Genomic DNA, 27,400 nt, shown 5'->3' with positions numbered 1-27,400 from the left:
TCATAATAGGGGTCAAAGTTTTAAAAAATTTGACTGCTTCGGTCTCTACCAAATTACTCAGACAATTTCTGGTCTAAACATTTGAAATTTTACATAAAGGATATTTAAAGATAGAGCAAGCTTTTTAATCGGTACGGGTCGAAAATTTGAGTTACCAATATATAAATGTACGTATGTATGTTTGCATGTCTGCCTAAAACTTTTGACAAAGGCGACAGATTTTCACAAGATCATTATTGTATTGAAGTTCAGCCTTTCAGATGACAAATATCGAAAAATTGGCTAAAAACATTAATATCTTAACCTTCAACTGGGCATGTGTCTACAGGGAAGGGTCACTTTTTTTGCCAATATTTTTTAAAGTCATCCTCTCCTTTGGATTGTCTAGCCTTAATTAAAACCTACATCACTTCTGGTTTGGCGGTGGTCGTAACAGCAAAGATGTCAGGTTTTTTTCCCGTTCTTTTCCTCCTTTGCGATACAGGTTTGAGCCTGCCTTCTTACTACCACTTATTTTTTTTTTTGCTCAACATACACTTCCAAACACCCGGGCAATGCCAGGGCCCCATGCTAGTAAGCTAAAAAGTAATCTTGACAACTGCAAATATGCACACTGATTTTGAGAATACTGCCTCAGACTGTAAGGCTTGGAGGAATGCAATTTACACTGGAATCAAGAATTTTTCTACATGCAACATCGTCAAGCTGTGAGAAACAAGAGAAAGGAATGTCAGAGCAACACACACTTTTCGCCCACACTCTTGCCCAGTTTGTGGCTTTTGTTCCATCTCATTAGCAGGTTTTAAATGTTACTATAGGTTCAAACACAAGGTTCATTAAATAGTCGTCGGAACCTCATACATTGAAATCGACGGGAGAGTTTTTGTGGTAGAAAATTTTATTAGCGTTTTTAAAAAAATAGATGGAGTCATAAAATTGAGACAATTATTACATAGAAAAGGTGAAGAAAGAAAAAATTAAAACCGTTATGAAATAGTAAGTAAACTATTCAAATAAAATGAAAACATTCTAGGTACCTTTCGACCGACTCATTTTTAAGAAATAAATCTTTGGTGAATGACGTTAAAATAAAACATTGATGAATGACATTTACATAATGCCAAATGAGGGAAAGGGAGGAAAAAATGTGGAAGAATATATTACAAGGGGAAATGGTAGGGGACAACATATCTGCATGCATTTGCAGAAACTAAATTAAATCAATTGATGAGATGTAGGCATTTTTTAATTTTTTTTTTTTTTTTAGAGCTCTTTAAAAATTCTAATTTATGAGAGAGCTCTTTTTGCCTACAGAGCAATGGTCTCCATATTGTCACACACAAGGCCTCCAAAATATTAAGTTAGTGCTTAGAGCATGCTTTGTGTATGATACAGAAATGACTATATATACCTTGCCACAATATTTATTATCCAGCAAATGCTATCCAATCGCTGACACATGGAGAGATAAGTGCCTAGATGTGCTCTATAATTGCCCAAATGTATACCATAAACACCTGGCTGTGCTTGTCAACGTACTCCTTTTAAACCCTTGGGGATTACAGAAATGTGAAGGGACATATTGTACCACTCTGACTCCCAAGTGCTGAAGAGTTTGACCCACATAGTCAACCTCACACTGACATTTAAATTCATAAATACTTAACTTTTACTTATGGAGCCAATAAAAGGGAGCTTTAAGTAGACTGCACACTTGGGAGGACCAAAGAAAATGTCATTGATAACCAATATCTTTATTAAGAATGGTTTTGTAATCAGAGTTTTTTTTTCTGTCTGTTTCGATTTACTCAAAACCGCACACACCTCGTCTTCTCATGTATCGTTCTCTTCTTCCTCTTCTACTTCTTGCTCTTTTTCTTCTTTTTTCTTCTCAGTCGTCAGAAGCGTTGTCTTTGTCTTGACTACGTTTTTCCTTCTCCCTTCTTGCTCACAGTGACCCGTTTTTATGCTAAGCTGAACTCTCGTGTGTGCGAGAGAACACGAGATTTTGCGTGATTACTTGGCAATATTAACCGGCCGCCGCCATCTTGCCATTTTTCTTTGGACGTGCCCGCTTTGCAGAGTGCACACCACGAGCGTTTGTCAGGTAAGCCCGTCTGTTCGCAATTTATTACACACTCCCCCCTGATCTCATTATCACAGAAAGAGCAGGGAGGCGGTGGCCTTTTTCTTCGAGTGCTTCTTCGGAGAGGGGGATTCGGGGCTTCATCATCGTCTGCGCTGTCTTCCGGTACACGAAGGTCGGCGAACCTAAAGCTGAGCATCGCAGTATCACTATCCGGGTCTTCATCATCAGCAGGAGGGTCAGTACTTTGAAGGCTACTACTCTCAGTGTCGCTGTGCGTTGAAGCCGTCATGAACCAGAATGATGGGTCGCTGGTCACGGATTCAATTTCACTATCTTCGTCAAGCGGCAGCTGCGTTTGGAATACTAATCTTAAGTCTTTAATATGACGAGGTACTCCATCAACTCGCACCGCCTGCGGGCTGATCACTTCAGTGACATGACCGGTTCCGTAGCGAGTCGTGCACTGGCCTCGGGGTTTTTTAACCCAGACGACATCTCCCTCTTTTATGTTCTTTTGTGGTGGCTCCGGTTCGGGTAGTGAGCTGCTCTCCAAACCTCTCACCCTGACACGGTATGTATGTAGCGCGTTCGCTGGCGCGGTGGAGGGTGAAACATCGTCCTTAGGGGTGACGTTGTACCAATAGACTGCTTCAGGTACCGTACACCCCTTCCGCGCTGCGATTGTCTTAACAGTTCTGTAATTGCGCTCAATAATCCCGTTTCCACTGGGAACATGGGCACACCGAAAACACAGATGGACACCCCAGCCATCTGCAAACTGTTTAAACGGCTCACTAACAAAAGCGGGGCCATTGTCGGTGAGTATCTCAGAAGGAGGGCCACGCTCGAGGAACACACTTTCCAACTCATGGATAATGGCAGCCGCGTCCTGCCGGCGAAGGAGCCGCCACAATGAAAACCTAGATGGTCCACAGTCAATAAGCGTCAAAAAATGCCTCCCGTTGTAGTGTGTTATGTCCATCGCAATCCTATCCCAATTACGCTTCACACTGAGTATTCCCTTCTTCCACCGGACAGGTGCTGGGTCGATCGATCGGCAGGTGTTGCAGCTTCCCACAACAGATTTCACAGCCCTCCGAGACACAGAGGGGTCAACCAATCTGGCGAAGTAAAGCGTTCGGTTTACACCGGGGTGCCCGCTTTGGCAATGGACATCATTAATATGCTCCGGGCTGAGTCTATGTCCCACTGCAGCGCAATTTACAGGTGCTGACTCGTTCACTTCTTTTGGCAGGTCTAGCCAACGGCGTGGCACTCTGGTCAGACGATCCGCCTGATTCAAACAGGACTGCACCAGTGTCACATCTATGACCAAGTTGTATTCCTTAGTGGTTTCGGTTAGGGTAGCAAGCCGCCTCCGGATCAACATTTCGGCCGACGCCTTCGTTGTCAGACGTGCTTTTCCGTTCAAGGCATTGGTCATCCACGGATGCACACACGTGGAATCCGTGATGATGTGAAGGATTCTAGCCTGCCACTGAAGCGCTAGATTGACTCCTTTCAGTGTAGCATCAAGTTCAGCTAGGTTTACATGCTTGGCGTCATTCTGCGGCCGAAGCCAGCAGGCATCTTCTATTATCCTTCCGTCGACCGCCAGAGCAACGCCAAGGGCAAGTGAGCTGGCGTCTACCCAAACTGTAAATTCACTCCCATCGACGCACCAGCTCCCCCGTACAGGGTCATCATTGGTCACTCTGGCCACAAATTCCACCAGCATGCTTCGCAGGGCAGGATCATGCACCTCATCGTCCCATCCAGTTGACATAGAAGTTGCCCGTCGCTTTATGGCCGCTACAGCCACTCGGAGCCACCCACACACAGGGAAGTGACCCACCAATTTTCCGCAAATGGCAAACGTGCTCCGACATGTGATGGTAGATGGGATTTCCGGGATTTCACCACTCCTTCCCCACTGAAGGCCATCTGCACTTCCGCTCACCTGTAGTCCGAGCACTTTCGCCCCGTCCTGTAGCCGCTCCGGCTCCTTGCACGACAATCCGAAGTGCTCGAAATGTTCTTTGACCGCCTGGGCAGACAGGAGGCTCTCATTGACAAAAATGTCGTCTATATACGACGATGTCGCATGTTGCACCGCTTCATCTTGACGCCGGATCGCCTGCATGATTGCTGTCATGATGTTAAGGGCTACATTCAGGCCGAATCCTAGCCTGGTCAAGCAATAGCGAGTTCCTTTGATCACCACCGTCTGGAATGGCCACAGCGATTTCTCAACACGTATTTGCAAGTACGCTCTTCGCAAGTCCAGTATGGCTGCTTCCGCACCCTGCCGCCGCCACTCCCGTAGTTTATGAGCACAGACATCAGCCCCCGCAGTGTGTGGGTCAACGTATTCATTAAGTTCCCGGTAATCAAGAACAGGTCGAACTTTCTGCTTGTTCTCTTGTCTGACAGCCATCAGGGGAATTAGCTCCCGCGGGGGCCCGAGCTCATCCTCTGGGTATGGAACTAACCAGCCATTATCCAGCCACACTTGAAGTTCTGCCTCGTACTGCCCCCTAAGCCACGCAGGCGGAGGATACTCTGTAAGTCGATTCCGCAATGACACTGGTGGCTGGTCGCCTGCCCATTTCCAGGACGCTGTCCAAGTGTTTGTGCCCTTATCGTATTCTGCATGGAAGTCGGGCTCATCGAGAGTGATTGCTGCACACATTTGTTTGTTTGGTCGAGAGAAGCTCACATCACCGGCGCCGTTCACAGTAATTCCGCCTAGCTGTGTGATAGCGTCCATTCCAAGGAGAAGGTCATATCCGAGCAGCTCCCCATCGACCACTAACACCGTCACAGCAACCGGAGAGCCATTACCAATGCTGATATGAACAACGCTGACCCCACAACACACCAATGAGCCTTGGCCGACAGTAAGTACAGGGATCCTTCGTTTCTTCCATGTGGCGCAATATTCCTTTCGAAGAAGGGTTTGGGTACAGCCGGTGTCAACCAGCGCTGAACATTCACATCCATCAACTTGAACTGTTACTGCAGGCAGCGCTTTGTTCAATGCCGCGTTGGGGAGGGTGCTAGCGCTGCGGCGTCCTCCCCTTGCCCGTTTCCCGGACAATTCCGCGCTATGTGGCCTGGCTTATTGCATTGGTGACACCATATTACTTGTCGTGCTCCATAATTAGGGGTGCGCCTTGTACCGCTTTTGCAGTCTCTGGAAAAGTGGTTGGGGCCACCACAGGTATAGCATCGTAGACCCTTCGTTGGCGAGTCCAGAGTGTCAACAGCTGCGGAGACTAGTTCTCGATCGTCTTTCAAGATGTTTCGTGCTCTCGCCAATAACTCCTCCAATCCAATCTCAGTGAGTCTTGACGATGCTCGCAGCAGTCAACTTGCCTCATCCGGAAGTCCCGACAAAAAGGCGCATGCCAATATGTGATCACTTGCACCGCCAAAGGGAGTGGCAAGCTTTTTCAAGTCGGCCATGTAGACATCCACTGTCTCCCCCGGCCCAAGTCGGCATTCGGAAAACTGCCTCCAGGCGACAAAAGGGTCTGTACCAAATGCCCCGTATAGCGCTTGTGTAATCTGCTCCATGGTCGGATCCTCCCCTAGGATGCTGGTACACGGCATAAGCCCCTTTAGTGAGTCTCAATGGGATAACCATAGCTGGGTCTTTAATCTTGCACAACCGGCAAACGCGCTCAGCCTTTTCCAGCCATTTGACCACCGAGGGACCAGTGGAGGAGCCATCGAATTCCGGAATTAATCTGATGTCAAATTTCTCCATACCAAAGCCGAAATAGCTTGTAATCAGAGTTTTTTTTTCTGTCTGTTTCGATTTACTCAAAACCGCACACACCTCGTCTTCTCATGTATCGTTCTCTTCTTCCTCTTCTACTTCTTGCTCTTTTTCTTCTTTTTTCTTCTCAGTCGTCAGAAGCGTCGTCTTTGTCTTGACTACGTTTTTCCTTCTCCCTTCTTGCTCACAGTGACCCGTTTTTATGCTAAGTTGAACTCTTGTGTGTGCGAGAGAACACGAGATTTTGCGTGATTACTTGGCAATATTAACCGGCCGCCACCATCTTGCCATTTTTCTTTGGACGTGCCCGCTTTGCAGAGTGCACACCTCGAGCGTTTGTCAGGTAAGCCTGTTTGTTCGCAATTTATTACACAGGTTTTCCTGAGGACATTATTTCCAGGTTTATGCATAAAAAACTTGCGAAATTTAACAGTGACATTTTCTTTGGTCCCCCCCCCCCGCCTCAAAATGTCCAGTCTACTTAAAGCTCCCTTTTATTGGCTCTATCAATAAAAGTTTTTCTGAACTTGAATCGGCTAAAAGCTGCAAAAACTTTGGTGGCTATGCTTTAAGTTGTAAAAAGCAAATAACAATCCGCCCATAGTAGTAACACAATTTATAATCCCTCACTGCCAAAATCTTAATTAATAAATGAACCAAGGTAACAGTTGAAAGAATGTCGAGTAGTCCCAATACACCACAAATTAATAATTATACTAACTATGAATGAGACTCCTCTAATTAATAACAGGACTCACTGAAAAATGTCGAAAGAAAAGAGACTAGCATAAATAACTTAGCTAAATTAAGGAAAAAACCATCCTCTCATTATCCCTGAACACCACCTCAAGCATCACTTTAATACGAACAGAAACACAATTTACCACAAATTGGATAAAGGTAGGTACACTTTGTATGCTTAATAATTAAACATCCGAAAACAATTAACTAAAATAATCTATGGGTATCATACACTTGTAATTGGAATGTTAATATATACCAACAAGAAGTATTATCGCAAAGTAGCACTACATTAGGAAACCAACCACATAATTGGCTTCAAACGATAACTAAGTACTCTAACTAAAGAACTCTAGGAACAGAATACTCCACAAATATAGATAAGTATATACTATGATGCACCTGTTTGCATATGTATGGTCTGAAGAAGCTGTCCCTAAAATGAAGCCTTTGCCACAATAATTAGCTCAAATACCACAGTAGAGTTGCATGTCTGGAATTCTGCATAATCACTTGTTCAGCATCCCTTACCTAAACTGAAACTCTTAAAAAAAAAAAAAAAAAAAAAATGACAGTACAATCAAAAATTACGCTAAAACAAGGCCCAAACTCAAACAAAACCAACCTGCCTTCTCCCTTGAGGCTTGCATTTACAAACATCCGTGGGCTTAGAACTAATTTAAATGATGTCGAAGCATTTCTCCTAACAAACACCCCAGATATCTTAGCACTAAGTGAGACTAACCTACACTGCTCCATCCCCTCTAACTACTTTAACATGCCTGGCTATCTCCCACTCTGCCATAAGGACTCTGAGATATGCACGGACTTGGAGTCTACATTCGTAACACCCTCCCCTTGACTAGAGAAACAAACCTAGAATCGGACGATCAAGCTTTTATGTGCTTTAAACTAAACATACAACATAACATTAGCTATTTTTATTTTCTCTACCGCTCTCCCTCGACCCAGGACTGCACAATAATAAACAAAGTCTCTGACAGCATAGATACAGCACTCTCCCTCGACACTAGCGCACAAGTACATGTATTTGGTGACTTTAATGTCCACCACAAAAACTGGCTTGGATTCTCTACTTACACAGATGCAGTGGGCAGCACAACACATAGCTTTGCTATATCTCACTCCCTATCACAAATGGTTATGTTTCTAACCCATTTCCCTGACCAGCAAGAACAACACACAACACTTCTAGATCTGTTTCTGCCCACAGTTCCCGAGGATTGTATAACAATCCCACTCGGGAACACTGATCATGCAGTGATAATGGTTGAAATCGCCCTAAACTCTAGACCCAAAACTGAAGAGCCAGTGCTCAAAACAATGAGATATTATAAAAAGGCTGACTGGGAAGCCATCAGAGATCTTAACAGAGATGTCCCATGGGGAAATATTTTTTCTCTTTGGGCTGAACAGTGCACAAATGAGACCACTGAATGGTTCAAAACAGCAATTGAAGCACATGTTCCCATGCGGAAATTTTATAGCAAGCCCCACTCTCCTCAATAGTTTACTTCTACTTGCGCAACTGCCATTGCTCAAAGGCAGCATGCATACTGCAGATTTAACCGACATAAGTCCAGTTCCAACAGACAGAAGTATATAGAAGCTAGAAGTAACGTTAAGAGAGAAATAGCGACAGCTAAGATGCGGGAAATTTATTCACTGAGTCCCGTGAAGGTTATCCCACGTGGTTCATGTTAATAAGCCTAGAAAAATCAGGACATGAAAAAATAAAGACAAGGAAATACCTTTAAGAATAAAAAAATATTGCCATTTTATTGAGGGAAAAGAAAGCATAAGGGTTGGGGAAAGAAGGCAGCAAAGCTGCAAAGTTCAATTATTGAGAAAAAAGTTTATATGTTCAATTTACAAGAGAAAATACAGTTTATATGTTCACCAATTCGACTGCCAAAAAATGTCCTTATGGCAAGCACTAAAGGCTTAATTAACACTAGAGAGAGAGTACAGAAATAAGTGAAAATTAGAATAAGAGAACTTACTGCGTAAAACAATGATTTCGTTTTTTTTAACCTTTCTTTTTTTTTTATCTTTATATATGTGTGTGAGTCCTTTTTTTTACATATATATTTTCTTCACGCCACTCCAAATCGATCTGTCCTCACTTCAGTGACAGAATCCTTGAAAGTTCTTTTGAAAATAATCCTTGAATTTGAAAACTCAATGTTGTTTGGTAAAACCTTCGTTCGTCCTTCTTGTCAGATGAAATTCTCACTGGTTACAACATGGAAAGACATTTCAGTTTCCACACGCCGACATTTAATCGCATCTCGTGCGTCCAGTTTATAGATCAATTCTTCTTAGAATTGATTCTTTCTTTTCTTTTCGAGTCAACCAACTTGATTCGACTCTTACTGAAACTCATTATTCATTCCTATGAACAATGAAATAACTTTTACTATTTTTAAGACTTGAATGTCTGAGTAGGACCAGAGCTCGTAACTTGCGTGTTATCCTCGTGGAATCTCTGTCCAAAACTGACTTTCGCTCTGCTCTCTAGTGCACTTGTTGAATTTTCGCGGGAAAAAATATCTCTTAGTAGAACCAATTGTGGCGTGATTCTTTCAGCAGCAGCAGCAGCTCGTTAAAAAGATGTAAACTTAAAGAAGGAAAGAAGGGAGGAAAGATAAAAGACAACGACGAAAAGAAGGAAGAAATTAAATTTCTGACACTCTCCCGAACAAAAAAAGAAAAAGAGAAAAGAAAAAAGGTGGACATATTCCAACTAATACCAGAGATAATCAGGATTTCTCTCTTTAACTGATCTCTGATGTCTAACAGGTCTAGACTGATCCTCATGAACTGATTCCACAACATTTTCACTTTCAGGCAAATCATCACCTTGATCTGCAGCAGGGGCTTGGAAAGAATGAGTTATAGAAAGTTCCAACGGGAATAAATGTTTTATTGAATGCTCTTGCAACGTATCACCTCTTTTAATCAAGGCAGATCTCACCAATCCGTCGGAACCTTGGGTCAGTTTCATCACCCTGCCCAAACTCCAGTGAGGTCTAGACTTAAAACCTTTTATCAACACTACATCATTCACCTTTATCTTGTTATCAAAACTAGACTGGTACAAATCACTAGATAACTCTCTCAAACTCATCAAGTACTGTTCATACCACATAGACCTGAACTTATTCAAAATGGATTCTCGATATTTTAAACTATCGATTAAATCTGACCTACTAGGAGGTTCAATAGAAGACATCTCTTCATCAAAATTCAGAAACACAGTACTTCCAGGATATGAACGTAGGAACGTGTTGGGAGTAATAACTTCCAAACCATTATCGTCAGAACAGCGATAGGTCAAAGGTCTATCATTGATTGATCTCTGTATGTCCGACAACACAGTCAGCAACTGAAAATAGTTTAATCTACCTCTTCCCACAACTGTGAACAAACAATTCTTCACAGTTTTGATCAATCTTTCCCACATAGCTCCGAACCATGCAGAATATAAGGGGATAGTATGATGCTTTATACTACACGTATCAAGACTTCCTCCAAATTCATCCGCCAACAATACCCTCTTCACTATATCACAACCCACGACAAAGGATAAGGCATTATCAGAGTAGATGTGTGTAGGTACACCATACAAATTAAAGAATCTGAAAAAGGCTAATACTACAGAGTAAGTAGACCCATCCGGTAACAATTCCAGATGAACTGCTCTCACATTAAAACACGTGAAAACAAGTATGTACATTTTCCTGACAGCTTCACCCTCACTCACCCACAGATGACCTGTAAAATCAATACCCGTATGTACAAAGGGCCTGACTAAGTTTACACGGTGCCTGGGCAGATTGGTGACCTTAGGATATCTAAAGGACAGCGAATTGTATCTTTTACAAGTAGCACAATCAGCCAGAACAGTCTTCACAGCCTGCCTAGCTTTAGGAATCCAAAATCCAGCATTGCGCAATCTTTCAAGAGTCGCAGCAATGCCCAAATGCTTACACCTGACATGAAAATCCCTTATAAACAATGTAGTAACATGGCTAGACTTGGGTAACAGTACAGGATGTTTCACCTCATCCGAAAAATAGAGGCAACCATCAATTCGTCCACGACAACGAATTATATTTCTTTCATCTAAAAATAGATTGTACTTGGCTACCAGCCTAGGCACTTCCTTCTCACTTGAGTTCAACAAGAAATTCCTCTCTTCCCTGAAGAACTGGTTCTGTACGAACATGACCAAGTACAGCTTGGCCCTGACCAAAGGGTCAACATCCTTAACCTTTTTCAACTTGGCAATGAATTTAAAAACCATAGCCAGAATCCTGATAACCCTAGAGAGAACGGAAAATCTTTCCAACTTTATCACAGGCACAACATCAGTCTCCACCTCACAGCCAGTGTATGCCGTGGTCAACTCCCGACTCTTCTCACTAAGGCAAGCCAAAGTGTACTCCATCCATTCCAGGCAATTCCCCCGCAACCATACAGGGCCGCTTAACCAAAAATTCTTCTCTTTAGTAAATTTGTCTAGAGGAACACCTCTTGTTACCAGATCAGCTGGATTCTCTACAGTATTCACATATCTAAACTTGATCGTATAACCCTTATCTGTCAGTTCGTTAACCATAGACTTGATATCTTTCAATCGGTTTCTCGTAAACTGACACTTGGTGTTGATGGTTTCGAAAATAACCATGACAACACTACTTGTGCGTCGACAGCCACTATGATTTCCTTGAACAAATTCGGGAACATCTTAACCAAAATAATTACATGTTTAATGCCCAAAAATACAGCCAACAATTCTAACGTAGGAAGGGTTCTCTTGACAGAGGGAGCCACTTTAGCTTTTGCAAAAAATAAGTTAGCCCTTCCTCGTTGGTACATATATTCGACAATTCCGTAAGCACGGTTCGAAGCATCACAGAACATGATCAAGATTACCAGCAAATCAGTTTGAACCGAACATCTATTAAAACCAATGTTTTGAATGTCCTTAAGACTCTTTTGAAAACTATTCCAAAGAGATAATATATCATTAGGAATTGCTTGGTCCCAGCCTATACCTAACTTCCATACTTGGCTCAACATGATTTTTCCCTTTATAGTAATAGGCAACACAAGACCCAACGGGTCAAAGATCGAAGAATTCACAGACAACATGTCTCTTTTAGTTGAGACTACTCTCTCAACACCTCCGCTATTTAATTTCATTTCATCCAACATCGGATCATATGTATAGCCCAAGACTTTCTCACACACCATTCCGTGAGAGGAACCATTGTTGTCCAACTATATACGTTGCGAAACTATTTCGCTGTTACTGCTACAAGTTTTCAATTCGAAGCCACCCTTTTCCATGGTAGTTACTGCTTCCACATATAACTTCAGCAATTCAGACTGCGACTGGTGTGTTTTAACCAGATTATCGACATAGAAGTTATTCAACAGCATGTTTGTGCTCCAAAAAAAAAAAAAAAAAATTCTTCGTTTCTTTTTCTCTCTTAGTTTCCCCTGCTCTAAGTAAATCTGACGACCTAGTCCACAAATTCCAAAATTTCATCATGACAAGTTTCAAGAAAAAATACACGATTAAACCCGGTTCTCCAACTTCCAACGTAGACCCCTACTACCATGTCTCCTTCTCCAACATCAGGGGTCTTCGTTCTAACCTTCCAGAGGTTAAAACCCAATTACAGGAGACTAAACCAGACCTTTTATTTTTAAGTGAAACTGGCATTGGACAGGCTATTTCCCTAGATGAGTTTGCAATTACAGGATACTCTAACTTAACTTCTAAATCTGACCCCCAAGATCGCCATGGGCATGGAATATGTGCCTATATTAAAGATAGCTTTCCATGTGGGAGGGACATCTCCAGGGAAGATCCTAACTTACCCTATATGTGCTTCCGGGTATCTTTAGCTCACACTACTGCATTTATATTTACTCTCTATCGCCCCCACGACAGCGGAGTTACTATCTTTCAAAGCATATCTGAGAAAATTGACCAAGTCCTTTCTACTTATCCTTCAGCTAACATTCACGTATGTGGTGACTTCAATGTTCACAACGTCGAATGGTTGACCCACTCAAACAAGACCGATGATGAGGGGAGGTTCTGTCATGATTTCTCCATTGCCTATGACCTCACTCAGATTGTTCAGGAACCCACCCGTGTGCCCGATAATGACGGCCAGTATGCGAGCCTACTAGACCTTTTTCTCACAACTTGCCCTGAACTATGTTCAGTTTCTGTTCTGTCGCCTCTTGGATCTTCCGACCACTCTGTTGTATCAATTAAGATAAAAATGAAATGTAATAAGTCCCCAAACGTACCTCTTCATCGTACAGTATATCGATACACTAAGGCTGACTGGGATAGCTTCCGTACATTTATATCTGATCTACCTCTGCATTCCATGTTTAAAAAGGATGTGTCCTCTATAGTATTAGACCTGACTGAATGGTTAATTGTAGGTATTGACCATTTCATACCCTCTAAAAAGTTTCAGCAAAAACCTAACAGCCAACCATGGTTCTCTCCAGAATGTGCTGCTGCCATTGCGCACAGAAATCACTTTTTCCACTGCTTCAAACGTAATAGATATATGGAAACTAAAGCCGTTTTCAGGACTGCCAGCAACCATTGTAAGAAAGTAATAAGGAACGCAAGAGAGTTGTATGCTCAATCTGTTAAGTCTAAAGTAGCTGAGCAGCGGCTTGGTTCCCACCAGTTTTGGCAAATAGCAAACAGAATCCTGAACAGAAGCGTGTGCTCCATCCCAACTATTATCAATGAACCTGAGGTAATCTCGTCAGCATCAGACAAAGCCAAACTCTTTGTCAAGAACTTTGCAGCTAATTCTACCCTTTGCGACCAAGACCGCCAACCCCCAATATTTCCTCCTGTATCAGAAAACACGCTATGTTATATACGTATATCTGTACGTGATGTTGCGAAGCTAATCAAAAACCTTGATTCGAGTAAAGCAACTGGCCCGGATGGTATTCCAATTATAGTACTCAAAAAACTTCAACCTGAACTAGCGCCCATACTTACAAAACTGTTTAAACGTTGTCTTAAGGAGAATAGTTTCCCATCTCCCTGGAAAATCTCATCAGTATGCCCTGTATTTAAGAATTCAGGTGATCGCTCATCCCCCTCTCAGTACAGGCCAATAAGTCTCCTGTGCGTCATGAGTAAGTTGCTAGAATCTGTGTTAAATACAGAAGTAATCAACCATCTCAACAAAAATAACCTTCTTAGTGACACTCAATATGGTTTCCGTTCTGCTAGATCTACAGCAGATGTCCTTACAGTTATATCGCATAGGATTAGCAAATCTCTCGACGGTGGCAATCTTTCTAGGGCAATTGCTCTTGACATATCTAAAGCCTTTCATAGGGTATGGCATGAAGGTTTACTTCATAAGATCGCTAGCTATGGTATAGCTGGAAAAGTCTTCTCAATTATTAAATCATTTCTTTCTGATAGGTTCATAAGAGTAGTAGTTGAGGGGCAAAAATCAGAAGCTCACATTATTAATGCCGGTGTCCCTCAGGGATCCATCCTGGGCCCAACTCTTTTCCTGATCTACATTAATGATCTTCCAAATCATATCCTTACATCATTTGTAGACATTTATGCTGACGACACTACCATTTATGGTACCACATCTAAGACAGTAAACGACCAAGTTCTTTCCAATTCTCTCTCCTCTGATCTTGAGCACGTAGTACAATGGGGTAAAGAATGGCTGGTTACTTTTAATGCATCTAAAACCAAGCTTCTCTCTTTACATCATCAACATTCTGATCCACATCTGACATCAATTGAAATGAATGGCTCTCGTCTTCAGGAGGCCTCAAGTTTTGACAAACTTCTTGGCTTGACCATTACTCCTGATCTTAAATGGAACACGTACATCAAATCTGTTGCCAAGGCCGCTGGAAAAATGGTGGGATCTTTCTATCGATCCGGTAGATATCTCACTGCTGATGCTATTCTCTATCTATACAAGAGCCAGGTACGTCCAAGGATGGAATACTGTTGCCACATCTGGGCAGGAGCTGCTAGAAAGGACTTGGCCTGCCTTGATAGAGTTCAAAATAGACTTCGTAGCCTCGTAGGAGATGTCCTTTTCTCCTCCTTGCAACCTCTATCTCACAGAAGAGATGTTGCGAGTTTGTCTCTGATGTATCGTTATTTTCATGGAAAGTGTTCAACTGAGCTTCAATCTATGGTCCCCCCTCGCCAAACTTTCACAAGAAACACTCGTCTAGCTGTAAACACTATCAATAATTTCCCCCACTCTTTATCTGTGCCTAAACCTAAACGTAGATTCCATGAACAAAGCTTCTTTCTTAGAACTGCATGCCTGTGGAATTGTCTTCCGTTTTCCTGCTTTCCGGCTGACTACAATATGGTTGTGTTCAAGTCTAAAGTAAATAAGTTCTTGATGAGCCGTTCCATATAAGTTATCAAATTTACCAAATTTTCATTACTAATGATTACTATATTGACCAATTTCTACTGTACACTCTTTAACCCTTATCCTTGAGTGGCATCTTGGCCTTGATAATGTGGTGTTGCCTTTGTAAAAAAAAAAAAAAAAAAAAATGTCACGGCAGGGTCCTGCGGCATGTTTTTCTACATGATATTTCACTACATAACACAAAATGAACGGGCTGGACACAAATCCAAAGATCAAAGTGCTGTACCTGAAACAGACCAGCTCGTCCTCTAACTTCAAAAAGAAGCAGAAACGATTCTTGTCAAATTCGTTCTTCAATTTGACCATCAAAAACGCTTTTCTAATGTCCGCTAATAGAACCAACGTATCGGTTCGGAATTTGAACAAAAGCTCCAGCATATCAGTGTACAGGTTCACACCCGTATAGGCGCAATCATTGAGGGACGGCTTACCACCCGTTCTCAACGAACAATTGAACACAGGCCTTATTTTTGTTGTGCACTGTGATTCAGTTTTGTAGACAGGACGATGGGGTATCCAGGTGTACTTGGCAAATTCTGAAGGAGGCACATGAATTCTTTCAATTATGCCTTCGTTCTCCTGATCAAGAAATACTTTGCAATAATTAGAGTACAGATTTTTGTCAGACAATTTATTTACTACTTTGTCTAAGACAGCTAATGCCACATTATAACTAGACGGAACTTTGTTCAACTTATCTAGGTTCCAAGGTAAACTTACATAGTAGCTTCCGTCACGATATTCAATAGACGAACAAAAATCTGCTATTTTTATTTTATCGTAGCTACTGCATACCTCATCTGTAACACTCAATGTTTCGAGATTGAACATATTCTCTATGGTCCTATCCACTGCCGCTTCATCAAAACAACTCCAAGGATCCAAATGATTCGATTTAGGCTCCAAAACAAAGTATACATGAGTAACATTACACGACGAAAATTTCCCTACGACTCGATTGTAATTCAAGCCAGCCTGCTCCCGCACAGAACAACAGGATTTGAAGTCCGAAACGTCTCCAAACAAAATCATTCCCTGAGACAAACTAAATGCAAATCCGTCTTTAAATTGGGTTAGCTGCAAGGGGCCCAAAAACTTGATTACATCAATACCAATCAGACCATGGACTGGCAGCATGTCGTTTTTCATACACGAGAAATCAGCAGCCAATTTCACCTCGTCCTTTCTCAAGTCAGATATCACACCGCCTAATCCTTCAATTTTAAAGGACAGGTCTAAGTGTTCATCCAACAAGAATGAAACTTGCCTTGATTCATCCTGAAATTTCACACGGAGATCTATCTCCTGCAGGTCTCTTACTTTATTACCCAAAAAGGTCTTTATAAGAAATCTGCGACTTTTCATGGGTGAGGACATGGAAATCTTTCTTATAAGTCCTTTGCAGAGGTAAGATCTCTCACTGCCGGTATCTACCAAACAGTTAAAGGACACATCCTTGCCCCCCACATTAACCGAAATGTTAACTACAGGTAATAAGGACGAGCTACTGGTCATCCAACAAGCGTTAGAAGAAACAGTAGGCTTGACCGCCATGGGACACATAACGCTACGGTGCCCAGGTCTATTGCAAGACCAACACAGCTCAGACTCCCTTCCATTGCAAGGACAGTCTTTTTCCCCATGGAGATGGCTGATGCATCTAGAACAAATCACTAACTCGTTACACCTTCTCAACTTGTCCTTAAACGTTGGATAGGATTTACACATATGAGCCTTGTGATCATTACTTTTACAAAAACAACATCTATATTTGACTTTAGATGTCTTGACGTGGAAATTCTCCAACGTGGAGGGTCTTTTATCTGGTAAGGAAGGTTTAAACTTGTTATTAGACCTTTTTACAGAGAAGCCTGGTCTACGACTCCCAGGATCATATTTACAGAGCTCAAGAGTTCTAATAATATCAGTACAGTTATCCAAAATCTGCTCCAGAGAAGGGTAATTATTGTTCACTTTGTGCACTAATTCTGTTCTAAAGGTAACGGGTAATTTACCGAATATGATATGACCCAACAATCGATTTCCCGGGGTACCGCATTCCAGAAAATCAATACTGAAGGAATTCTTCAATTCGTATGCCTGCGTCTTCACGTCAGTCAAGAATTTTTTCACGTCCAAATTACTATATAAACGATCAGTATTCAACAAGGACGAGAAAATTGAGTCCACAACACAACTCTCATCTAGGAACTCGTTGGAAAGCAACTCTAATGCAATCTCGTAATTTTCGTCCGATACCGATAAGTGTTTAACAATCTGAAAGGCGTAACCCGTGAGATGGTTTTTCAACACGACCAATCTCAACGAGTCACTATCCAAACTGGATACACAGTTCAGGAATTCCCGGTGAAAATTTAAAAAGGCTAGCTTATCTGTCTCTAAGTCCCTATCATTGAATTTAGGACAGATGATAGAAGGGGTAATATTTACACCCTTGACTTTATCACTCTTCTTCAAACAGGTCTCCAATTCTTCAACTTTGGCAGGTCTCAATCCAGCCAATTTCTCCAGAGCTTGTAATCTAAACAAGGCACAATCCTTGGAGAAAGTTTCCACAATGTCTTCTTCGACATTATCATTTAAATAAATATCTACAAACTGTTCTTCCAACAATGCCGCGTTCGACAAGTATTCTTCAACCTGATTTTTACATAAAGAATATTTGTCCTCTCCCACTTCACGAGATGATTCTATCGCTTCTAGCACTACAAGTATTTTATTCTTATTAATTTTCAACTTCTTCAACAGAACATCCTTTGGCGTCGCAGCCATTTTATTTTCAACTAATTCTCACTTAATTTATCAATACTTGAGATAAAGAGAGAGAGAGCTACCACATAATCTATGACGTCACTCAAAATGGCGCCAACCGTTACCAATCAAGCCAAGACAAGATGGCGCGCACAGAAAGCCCGCCAAAAAAGAATGATGCAACAACCAAAAGAACTAAGACTATCCCAAAATGGGAAATAATATTTAGAAAAAAGGACAGGCAGATACAGTCTGGTGAACATAATACGAAGAATAAGTTAACAGCTTGAGCAGAACCAACCCTAAATTATTTCCAATAAAGGGATAATCCTATATAACTGTAGCAGAAGTAGCAATAACTAAAATGAGGGGAAAAAGAGCTTACCTCGGGTACGTCTGTTGTGTCACCGGTTGGGGGGAAAAGAGAATTCCAAGATGGCGTCCGGGGGTTTTTATTAGCGTTTACCCCATGCAACTCTCGGAAAATCACGTTTCTATCTCATGTGATTATGCAAATGGATAATTCCCGGCCACTATAAAAGCAGGAGGCTAGAGACGAGTCAGCAGTGTCCTGCAAATTGTGTGTGTGGGTGTTTCTGGCGATTGGAGTGTGTCTTCTTTTACCACGGTTATCAAGGACAGGAATTCCCTCTCTTCTAGAGGTGGGCGATATTGACTATTTTGAAGTTGTACTGTTGCTGACAGAACATTTATTCTTTTTTTTGCCTACTACATTTTTGTTTCAAGCTATTTCGGCCCGAATATGGCGAAGGTGCGGATAAGCAGTGATATTATCAAGCCGTTCTCTGGCGAGGGAGACGTTGTAGCGTGGCTGAAAAAAGTGAGACTTGTCGCACAGCTTCAGCAGTTGGATGACGTAGCGAGTCTGCTACCTTTATACCTGGAAGGCGATGCGCTGGCCCTCTACATGGAAATGGAAGAGGACGATCAAAAGAAAATAGACCAGATTGAGGCTCGATTAAAGGAGGCATTTACTGATGACGCGTTTGCAGCATATAGAAAAATAACTATGGTTAGATGGGCTGGTGAACGTGTGGATGTGTACGCCAACAAAATCAGGCAGTTGGTTGGATTGGCCGGATTCACAGGAGAAAGCTTAGAGAGACTCACAAAATTAATTTTTGTCACTGGATTCCCTGACACCATCTCAATTGCTCTTCAACAGGTGCCGAACATCAAAGCCCTGACCATGGGGGAGCTAATGTCGAGAGCGAGAATTTTGACGACGACTGGCGAACAAAATCAGGATGTGGTTGCGGCCACACGCTCACCCAACAACAGGGCCCAGAATAATCCTGTTAACGTGACCTGTTTCAAATGCAATGTTAAAGGCCACCTTGCAAGGGACTGTCGAAAACGTGGAACACAGTGTTACCGTTGCGGTGAGAGTGGACACTGGGCTCGGAACTGCTCGGGAAACGAGCAAGGGGAGGACGCATAAGCGCCAGTCTCCTTCCCAACCAAGATGTGAACACGACGCTCCCGGTGATAAGCACCCATGTTGACGGGACGCGATGTTTGGCGCTTATTGATACAGGATGCTCCAGGACAATTTTACATGCAGACCGGTGCCGGTCTTGGAGAAAAACAAACGTAAATGTCAACACAATTGGTGGAATGTCCCATGCGTGCTGCGGTGTTGGGACGGTCTCTGTATCCACTGATGAAGGTGTGTCTGCCAGAGTCGATGTGTTGGTGGTGCATGGCAAGCCACTGAGATTTGACTTGCTTCTAGGGATCGACGCCATAAAAGCTCTAGGAGGTGTCGTTGTCAAGCCTACAGGATCAGTGCGGCTGGGCGCCAGGAAAAGTATTAAATGAGCAGCCATTTCTATCGATGAACCAGATTTCACTGCTACCTTTGACCATCAAAACCGAACGTGGACCGCATCGTGGAAATGGTCTGTGGACCACCCCCCTGAAAGGCTGCATAATCGAGTGTCAGAGTACCCAGTGCCAGCAGAAATTCGTGAAGAATACACGCAGGAGCTCCACACCTGGATAGATAATGGTTGGCTCGTGCCATACTCAGAGGATAAATTGGGACCCCCCAAAGGTCTAATTCCCCTGATAGCTGTGATACAGCAGAACAAAGCCAAAGTGCGCCCGGTGATGGACTACCGGGAGCTAAATCATTACGTAGACGCGTTTACGGCCAACGCAGATCTTTGTGCGGCTAAGCTGCGTGAGTGGAGACAAAAAGGTGCTAACGTGTCTCTATTGGACCTCAGAAGAGCATACCTACAAGTCCGGGTCCATGAGACACTGTGGTCATACCAGACTGTGGAAATCGATGGAAAAAAATACTGTCTGACCCGTCTGGGGTTTGGTTTGAATGTGGCTCCCTTGATAATGAGAGCAATTGTCAGCGAAGTACTATCTCAGGAAGAAGTTATAAGCCGCGCAGCATCTGCTTACATTGATGACATTTTTGTCAATGAAGACGTGGTGCCCGCGACCCGTGTGAGAGAACACCTCGCGCAGTTCGGGTTGGAGTGCAAGAACCCGGAGCAGTTGAAGGACGGTGCACAGGTGCTGGGATTGGCAGTCAGGATGGAACGCAATGAACTGCGGTGGAAGCGAGGAAATGCAATTCCGGAGGCTCCCAGTATTGTTACGCGACGAACAATCTTTTCCCTGTGTGGTCGACTTGTCGGGCACTTTCCGGTGTGCGGTTGGCTTCGTGTGGCTTGCGGAATACTCAGAAGGAGAGTAAGTTCGGTAACGAAGGGCTGGGATGATGAAGAAGGGACGCCGTACTACATCGTATGATGTTCGAAACCTTAAAATCTGCGCAGCAGAACGATCCGGCACAGGGAAATTGGTGTGTGGACGGCAAAGAGCTGAATGTATGGGTCGATGCTAGCTCCCTAGCAATTGGGGCAGCCTTGGAGATGTGTGAAACTGTGTTGGAAGATGCATGTTGGCTGCGACCTGAAGATGACTCTCAACATATCAACTTGGCTGAACTGGATGCCGTATTGAAAGGCATCAATTTGGCTCTCCAGTGGCAGAGCAAGGTGCTACACATAAAGACAGATTCTGTTTGCGTATACCATTGGGTCTCGGACACGCTAACTGGAAAGGCGCGAGTACGCACCAAAGCAGCAAGCGAGATGCTTATTAGGAGGCGATTAAGCACTCTTAAGGAGCTCGTGAAAGAGTACGGGCTGACAGTAGATGTGACGCTGGTTCCATCAGCACGAAACATTGCTGACCGACTGACACGAGTGCCACAGCGGTGGTTTGAGGCAATGAAAAAGAAAAACGGTCTTGACCCAGTGATAGGCGCGGTCCACACAGACGAGCTGGATGAGAGTCAAATCATGGCTATTCACAAAGATAGTGGACATCCGGGGGTGCGACGCACTACCTACTTTGTCAGGAGAAGATGTCCAACCACGACAAAAGCAACTGTCAGAACGGTCATACAGAAATGCGAGGAATGTCAGCCCATTGACCCAGCGCCAGTCAGGTGGGAAAAGGGAAAGCTGGAAGTTAACGAGAATTGGCAGAGAATTGGAGTGGATATCACGCATTATGGCACCTTCCATTTTTTAACTTTAACAGACTGTGGTCCATCGCGTTTCTCCATTTGGAGGAAATTGGCAAGGCAGGACTCGGCAAGCGTGATTCATCAGTTGGAGGCAGTGTTCCTCGAACGTGGCGCGCCGCATGAACTCCTTTTAGACAATGACACAGCTTTCTGCAGCAATATGTTCCAAGCATTTGCATGTAAATGGGGAGTTCACTTGCGATTCCGTTGTGCATACGCTCCAGCCGGGAATGGCATAGCGGAGCGATGTCACCGTACAGTGAAACGAATAGCGGCTAGAATGTGTTGTCCCATACAGGAGGCTGTCTACTGGTATAACATCACACCAAGAGACGACACATCTCCCTCCACTGCGCCTGCCAACAGGATTTATCAATACGAAGTTCGAGTAAAGGAGACCAATCTCGCAACTGCGTCCCCAGGTCCCAAGAACAGCTTTTACCAGGTTGGAGATCGCGTATGGGTCAAAAGACCGCAAAATCGATGTACCACGAGGTTCGGCAAGGGTGAGGTGACCAAGGTGATCAGCCCTCAGTCGATTTTGGTGGACGGTGTGCCTCGTCACATGAAGGATTTGCGCCCTAGCCATTATGTTGTTACATCGGAGGAAGAGGGAGACTCAGACAGTATGATGTCTTCTGAAAGGACAGAGAGTATGATGCAGGACGACGAAGAGGATTTTGAGCCATATAATGTACATACTGAAGAAGCGGAGGAAGGACCACCCGTCTTGCCTCTACGAAGGAGTACCCGACAGAAACGAATACTGCCCCCCTGCCCTGATTGTGAAACACCGCCTATGGAGCAGACTGGTGGAAATAATGGCGATGAGGAGGATGGCAGGGAGGAAGTGCTGCCTCCGGTTCTTCGGAGAAGTACCAGACAGAGACGACTGCCCCCCTGCCCCGTTTGTGATCATGAGATCAGGGGGGAGTGTAGCAGAAGTAGCAATAACTAAAATGAGGGGAAAAAGAGCTTACCTCGGGTACATCTGTTGTGTCACCGGTTGGGGGGAAAAGAGAATTCCAAGATGGCGTCCGGGGGTTTTTATTAGCGTTTACCCCATGCAACTCTCGGAAAATCACGTTTCTTTCTCATGTGATTATGCAAATGGATAATTCCCGGCCACTATAAAAGCAGGAGGCTAGAGACGAGTCGGCAGTGTCCTGCAAATTGTGTGTGTGGGTGTTTCTGGCGATTGGAGTGTGTCTTCTTTTACCACGGTTATCAAGGACAGGAATTCCCTCTCTTCTGGAGGTGGGCGATATTGACTATTTTGAAGTTGTACTGTTGCTGACAGAACATTTATTCTTTTTTTTGCCTACTACATTTTTGTTTCAATAACATTTCTCAAGCTTTTGACAGAAGAAATGGTATCTCCCCAAATCTTGTCCGATAGGAGGAAAATAACCATTTTAGGTAAGAACACTGCCAATAACTAAAGCACATAGCAACATCCGTAATCTCCGCTTAGGTGCAATTATTTCTTAACAGGGTTCGTAAATTTTTTGGCAGAATGCGGGAAATTTATTCACTGAGTCCCGTGAAGGTTATCCCACGTGGTTCATGTTAATAAGCCTAGAAAAATCAGGACATGAAAAAATAAAGACAAGGAAATACCTTTAAGAATAAAAAAATATTGCCATTTTATTGAGGGAAAAGAAAGCATAAGGGTTGGGGAAAGAAGGCAGCAAAGCTGCAAAGTTCAATTATTGAGAAAAAAGTTTATATGTTCAATTTACAAGAGAAAATACAGTTTATATGTTCACCAATTCGACTGCCAAAAAATGTCCTTATGGCAAGCACTAAAGGCTTAATTAACACTAGAGAGAGAGTACAGAAATAAGAGAAAATTAGAATAAGAGAACTTACTGCGTAAAACAATGATTTCGTTTTTTTAACCTTTCTTTTTTTTTATCTTTATATATATGTGTGTGAATCCTTTTTTTTACATATATATTTTCTTCACGCCACTCCAAATCGATCTGTCCTCACTTCAGTGACAGAATCTTTGAAAGTTCTTTTGAAAATAATCCTTGAATTTGAAAACTCAATGTTGTTTGGTAAAACCTTCGTTCGTCCTTCTTGTCAGATGAAATTCTCACTGGTTACAACATGGAAAGACATTTCGGTTTCCACACGCCGACATTTAATCGCATCTCATGCGTCCAGTTTATAGATCAATTCTTCTTAGAATTGATTCTTTCTTTTCTTTTCGAGTCAACCAACTTGATTCGACTCTTACTGAAACTCATTATTCATTCATATGAACAATGAAATAACTTTTACTATTTTTAAGACTTGAATGTCTGAGTAGGACCAGAGCTCGTAACTTGCGTGTTACCCTCGTGGAATCTCTGTCCAAAACTGACTTTTGCTCCGCTCTCTAGTGCACTTTTTGAATTTTCGCGGGAAAAAATATCTCTTAGTAGAACCAATTGTGGCGTGATTCTTTCAGCAGCAGCAGCTCGTTAAAAAGACGTAAAGTTAAAGAAGGAAAGAAGGGAGGAAAGATAAAAGACAACGACGAAAAGAAGGAAGAAATTAAATTTCTGACAAAGAGAGAATTTACTGAAACCACTAAAAAACGCATCGAAGCACAAAAATTAGGAACGCATGACTTTTGGAAAATCTACAACAGTGTAGTAAATAATGGGCAATCAACAATTCCCCCTGTGACGGGACACCGGACGATGCCGGGTGTCCCGTTCAGCTAGGTGAAGATAAGAATGCTTTGGGGGCGTGCTGATACTGTGTCAAAGATTAAGACAGTTACACCCCCACTAACCAACAATCATGAGGTTGTTTGCTCAGCAACCGACAAGGCTAATATGCTTGCCAGTCGGTTTGCCTCAAGCTCCACACTGGACCCTTCCAACCACCCCTGCCTGACTTTCCTTTGCAGACAGACGCCACGCTAGATGATCTAAAAATCACCCCTGCTCAGGTGCATGCTATCATAAAAAACCTTGACACTTCAAAAGCATGTGGACCCAATCTCATCCCAGCTGTGCTATTAAAAAAGTACTCAGCCGAAGTAGCTCCAGTTCTCTCCAAACTCTACAACAAATGCCTTAATGAATCTTGCTTTCCAGGCTGTTAGAAAACTTCTTCTGTGGTACCAGTAATCAAGAATTCTGGCGAAAGAACTGACCCATTAAATTATTGCCCCATTAGCCTCCTCCCACTTTTCGCCAAAATATTTGAGACCATAATTAACCATGCTCTAGTCCATCACCTTACAGATGCTAAACTTCTGACTGACAAACAATATGGATTTAGGCAAGCCCGTTCCCACAGCAGACATCCTCACTGTAATCTCTGAACGTATATACCATTCACTGGACAAAGCGGGGGAGGGTAGAGTGGTAGCTCTAGATATATCTAAGGCTTTTGACAGGGTATGGCATGAGGGTCTCCTCAGGAAAATTAGATCATACTGTATCACTGGTAGAATACTTAACATAATTAAATCTTTCTTAGATAAGAGAAAAATCCAGGTTGTCCTCGACGGTCGTACATCTAAACAAGTCCACTTTACAGAGGGGAAAGGAGTCAAACAACATACAGTGATTGAAGCTGAGAGTTATAGACAAACAATTGGTGAGATAATTGCAATTTATAAATAATTAAAACAAATAAAATGTATTTTTTATCCATAACTCAATTTCAAAACCAAGGAACATGTATTTTTTATGTTATTAAAACATATACAAAAAAAAAAACTTTGATGAAACAAATGTTGATTAACTTGTAGTTTAATTCTTAGTTTTTATTGTACATAGTATGGACCAAACTTTCAACTTCCAGAAGACTGTTAAATAGATCTGATTGTTAGCCAATACTTTTAACCATTGCATCACTAGTCTAAAAGTTTAAAAGGAAACACTTGAAATGTTGTGAAAATAACAAAAAAGATGAGAATAGTAATTTGAATAATTCCGCATTATCAATCCATATTTAAAAAATTCCAAATTAAGAAATAAGACAAAATTACCATTAAATTGTGTGATAAAAACACAAGTGCCATCAATCTTTTCAGTTGCTAATGCATTCTCAATGCCATGATCCTTTGCTTGTAACCGTAGAGTATCAGTGGCTGATACCATAAATACTTGATTTGGTCTCTTGCTGGATGGTTTATCGATGATGGCTATTTCAAAAAGGCAGTCAATTTTGCCTTTTACTGGTGCCAGCTTGTCCATCTTCAACCAGAGGATTGAATCATAATATCTGCAACTAAGAGAAAAGAGCAAACATTATTTGAGGGACCATTGTTAGAATTCAGACACAAAGAAAAGGGTTTCTACAATGTAGTGACATTGAAATGCTTATGAGCAAAAATAATGTTAAAAACGGTATTTTCCATATGATGTTAAATTAGGATGAGGAATGGAAAATTCCATTAAAAGTAAAAAATTAGGGTTATACTATATTAGGCCAGGAAGTCCAAAATGAGACATAGTGAAGAAGAAAAAGATCTATTCCAAGTAACGTCACTTACAACTGAGCAACCATTTACATGTCAGAAAGACAATCACCGATGATGGACAATGCTACACAAAGGGTGGGACTTTAACAATTTTAAATCAATTTAGTGTGAAAAAAATTGTAACTTATTGAATCATTAAAAGCAAATTTTTTAAATGAAATAAATTTAAAAACTAAAGAATAGGATTTCTTTACTTTTACACAATATTTATAAGGTTGAACTGTTTTTTATACTGACAGTGAAATTCAAATTCTAAATTCAAATTTACATAATTGAACATGTTTTCACTATTAATGATCATATAATTGTAAAGTTAACTAATTTGTATATAACTTTTCAAAAGAATATTTCATTAATTACTATTCATTTGTATTGTTTGTTTTTTAATTTGATGATTATTTTGAATTTAATATAATGGCGTTTCAAAAAGGAGGAAAGAACGCCCCTCCTCAAAATATATATTTATATCACAAGTGACGGCAAAGTCCTAAACAAATTTGTCCACACCATCGCGAACAATACTACCGAATCAACATGCCACGTCACTGAACAATATCGTTGAATCGACATACACGTTCCCAAGCAACACCATTGACTAACACGACACACCATCGAACAATATCGCCTAATCAACACGGTACTGAACAATATCGTAGAATCAACACACACATTCCCAAGCAACACCGTTGACTGACACGACATACCACCAAATCTTGTCAAGTCAACACGCCACCAAACAATATTGTTGAATCGATATGCCACGTTCCTGAGCAACACCGAGCAATCTCGTCAAATCGATACAAAATGCAGTAATGCGAGACACGTTATCAGAGCATTAGTTTTCAATAGCTCCCGAATGACTTATCACCTTGTTTTTTATAACTTTATTTTATATATAGCTGAGTGAAACTAAATCGTCGCTTTGGGGTAGGATGGATGTAGCTCAGTAGTAGACTTGATTTGCAATCGAAAGGTCTCAGGTTCGCTTTTCGCAGCAGGTAGGCTCGACTCAAACACTTGCATGCTTCCATGCATGCTCGGCACACTCCTCCCTGATCTCAAGATCACACAAATGACAATGCTGGACAGGTTATTTCACCTTAAAGGTACAGGCTCAGGAACTTCCTCACTGGTACCTGCGTTTACCGCATTATTAAACTCTTCCTGCTCTGGATCATTGGGTGCGTCATCTTCTGAAGAGCTTTCTTCATCTGATTGTTCATACAGCAGTGGGGCTTCATCATCTGATGAGGTGAGTTCGTCACTGATTACGCAATTACGTTGGCACACTGGGCGCACATCCTTTATGTGGCGTTGGGTTCCATTAACTGAAATCAAGTGTTGGCTATTTGTTTTTATCACTGTTCCTGTGCTGAACTGCATTGTAATCTTCCCCATGGATTCTTTATCTAAACCACATCTCCCTCCT

At 42.2% G+C, this 27,400-nt stretch overlaps 1 protein-coding gene across 7 annotated transcripts in view; it reads right to left on the bottom strand.

Moving 5' to 3' along the window:
- LOC145266478 (RNA ligase 1-like) overlaps nucleotides 1–27,400 on the bottom strand; it is a 485,995-nt gene that overhangs the window by 402,267 nt on the left and 56,328 nt on the right. For all 7 annotated transcript variants that reach the window (XM_080122193.1, XM_080122194.1, XM_080122195.1 and 4 more), the window contains exon 2: nucleotides 25,477–25,718. In XM_080122193.1, the coding sequence (XP_079978319.1) occupies nucleotides 25,477–25,684 (208 nt within the window). In that variant the 5' untranslated portion in view covers nucleotides 25,685–25,718. The remainder of the gene's footprint in view (nucleotides 1–25,476; nucleotides 25,719–27,400) is intronic.

Source organism: Euprymna scolopes, chromosome 41, assembly GCF_053919585.1.
Source record: "Euprymna scolopes isolate OS-2025 chromosome 41, ASM5391958v1, whole genome shotgun sequence".
NCBI classification, from domain to species: domain Eukaryota; kingdom Metazoa; phylum Mollusca; class Cephalopoda; order Sepiida; family Sepiolidae; genus Euprymna; species Euprymna scolopes.
This window is presented reverse-complemented; position numbering and strand designations above follow the sequence as displayed.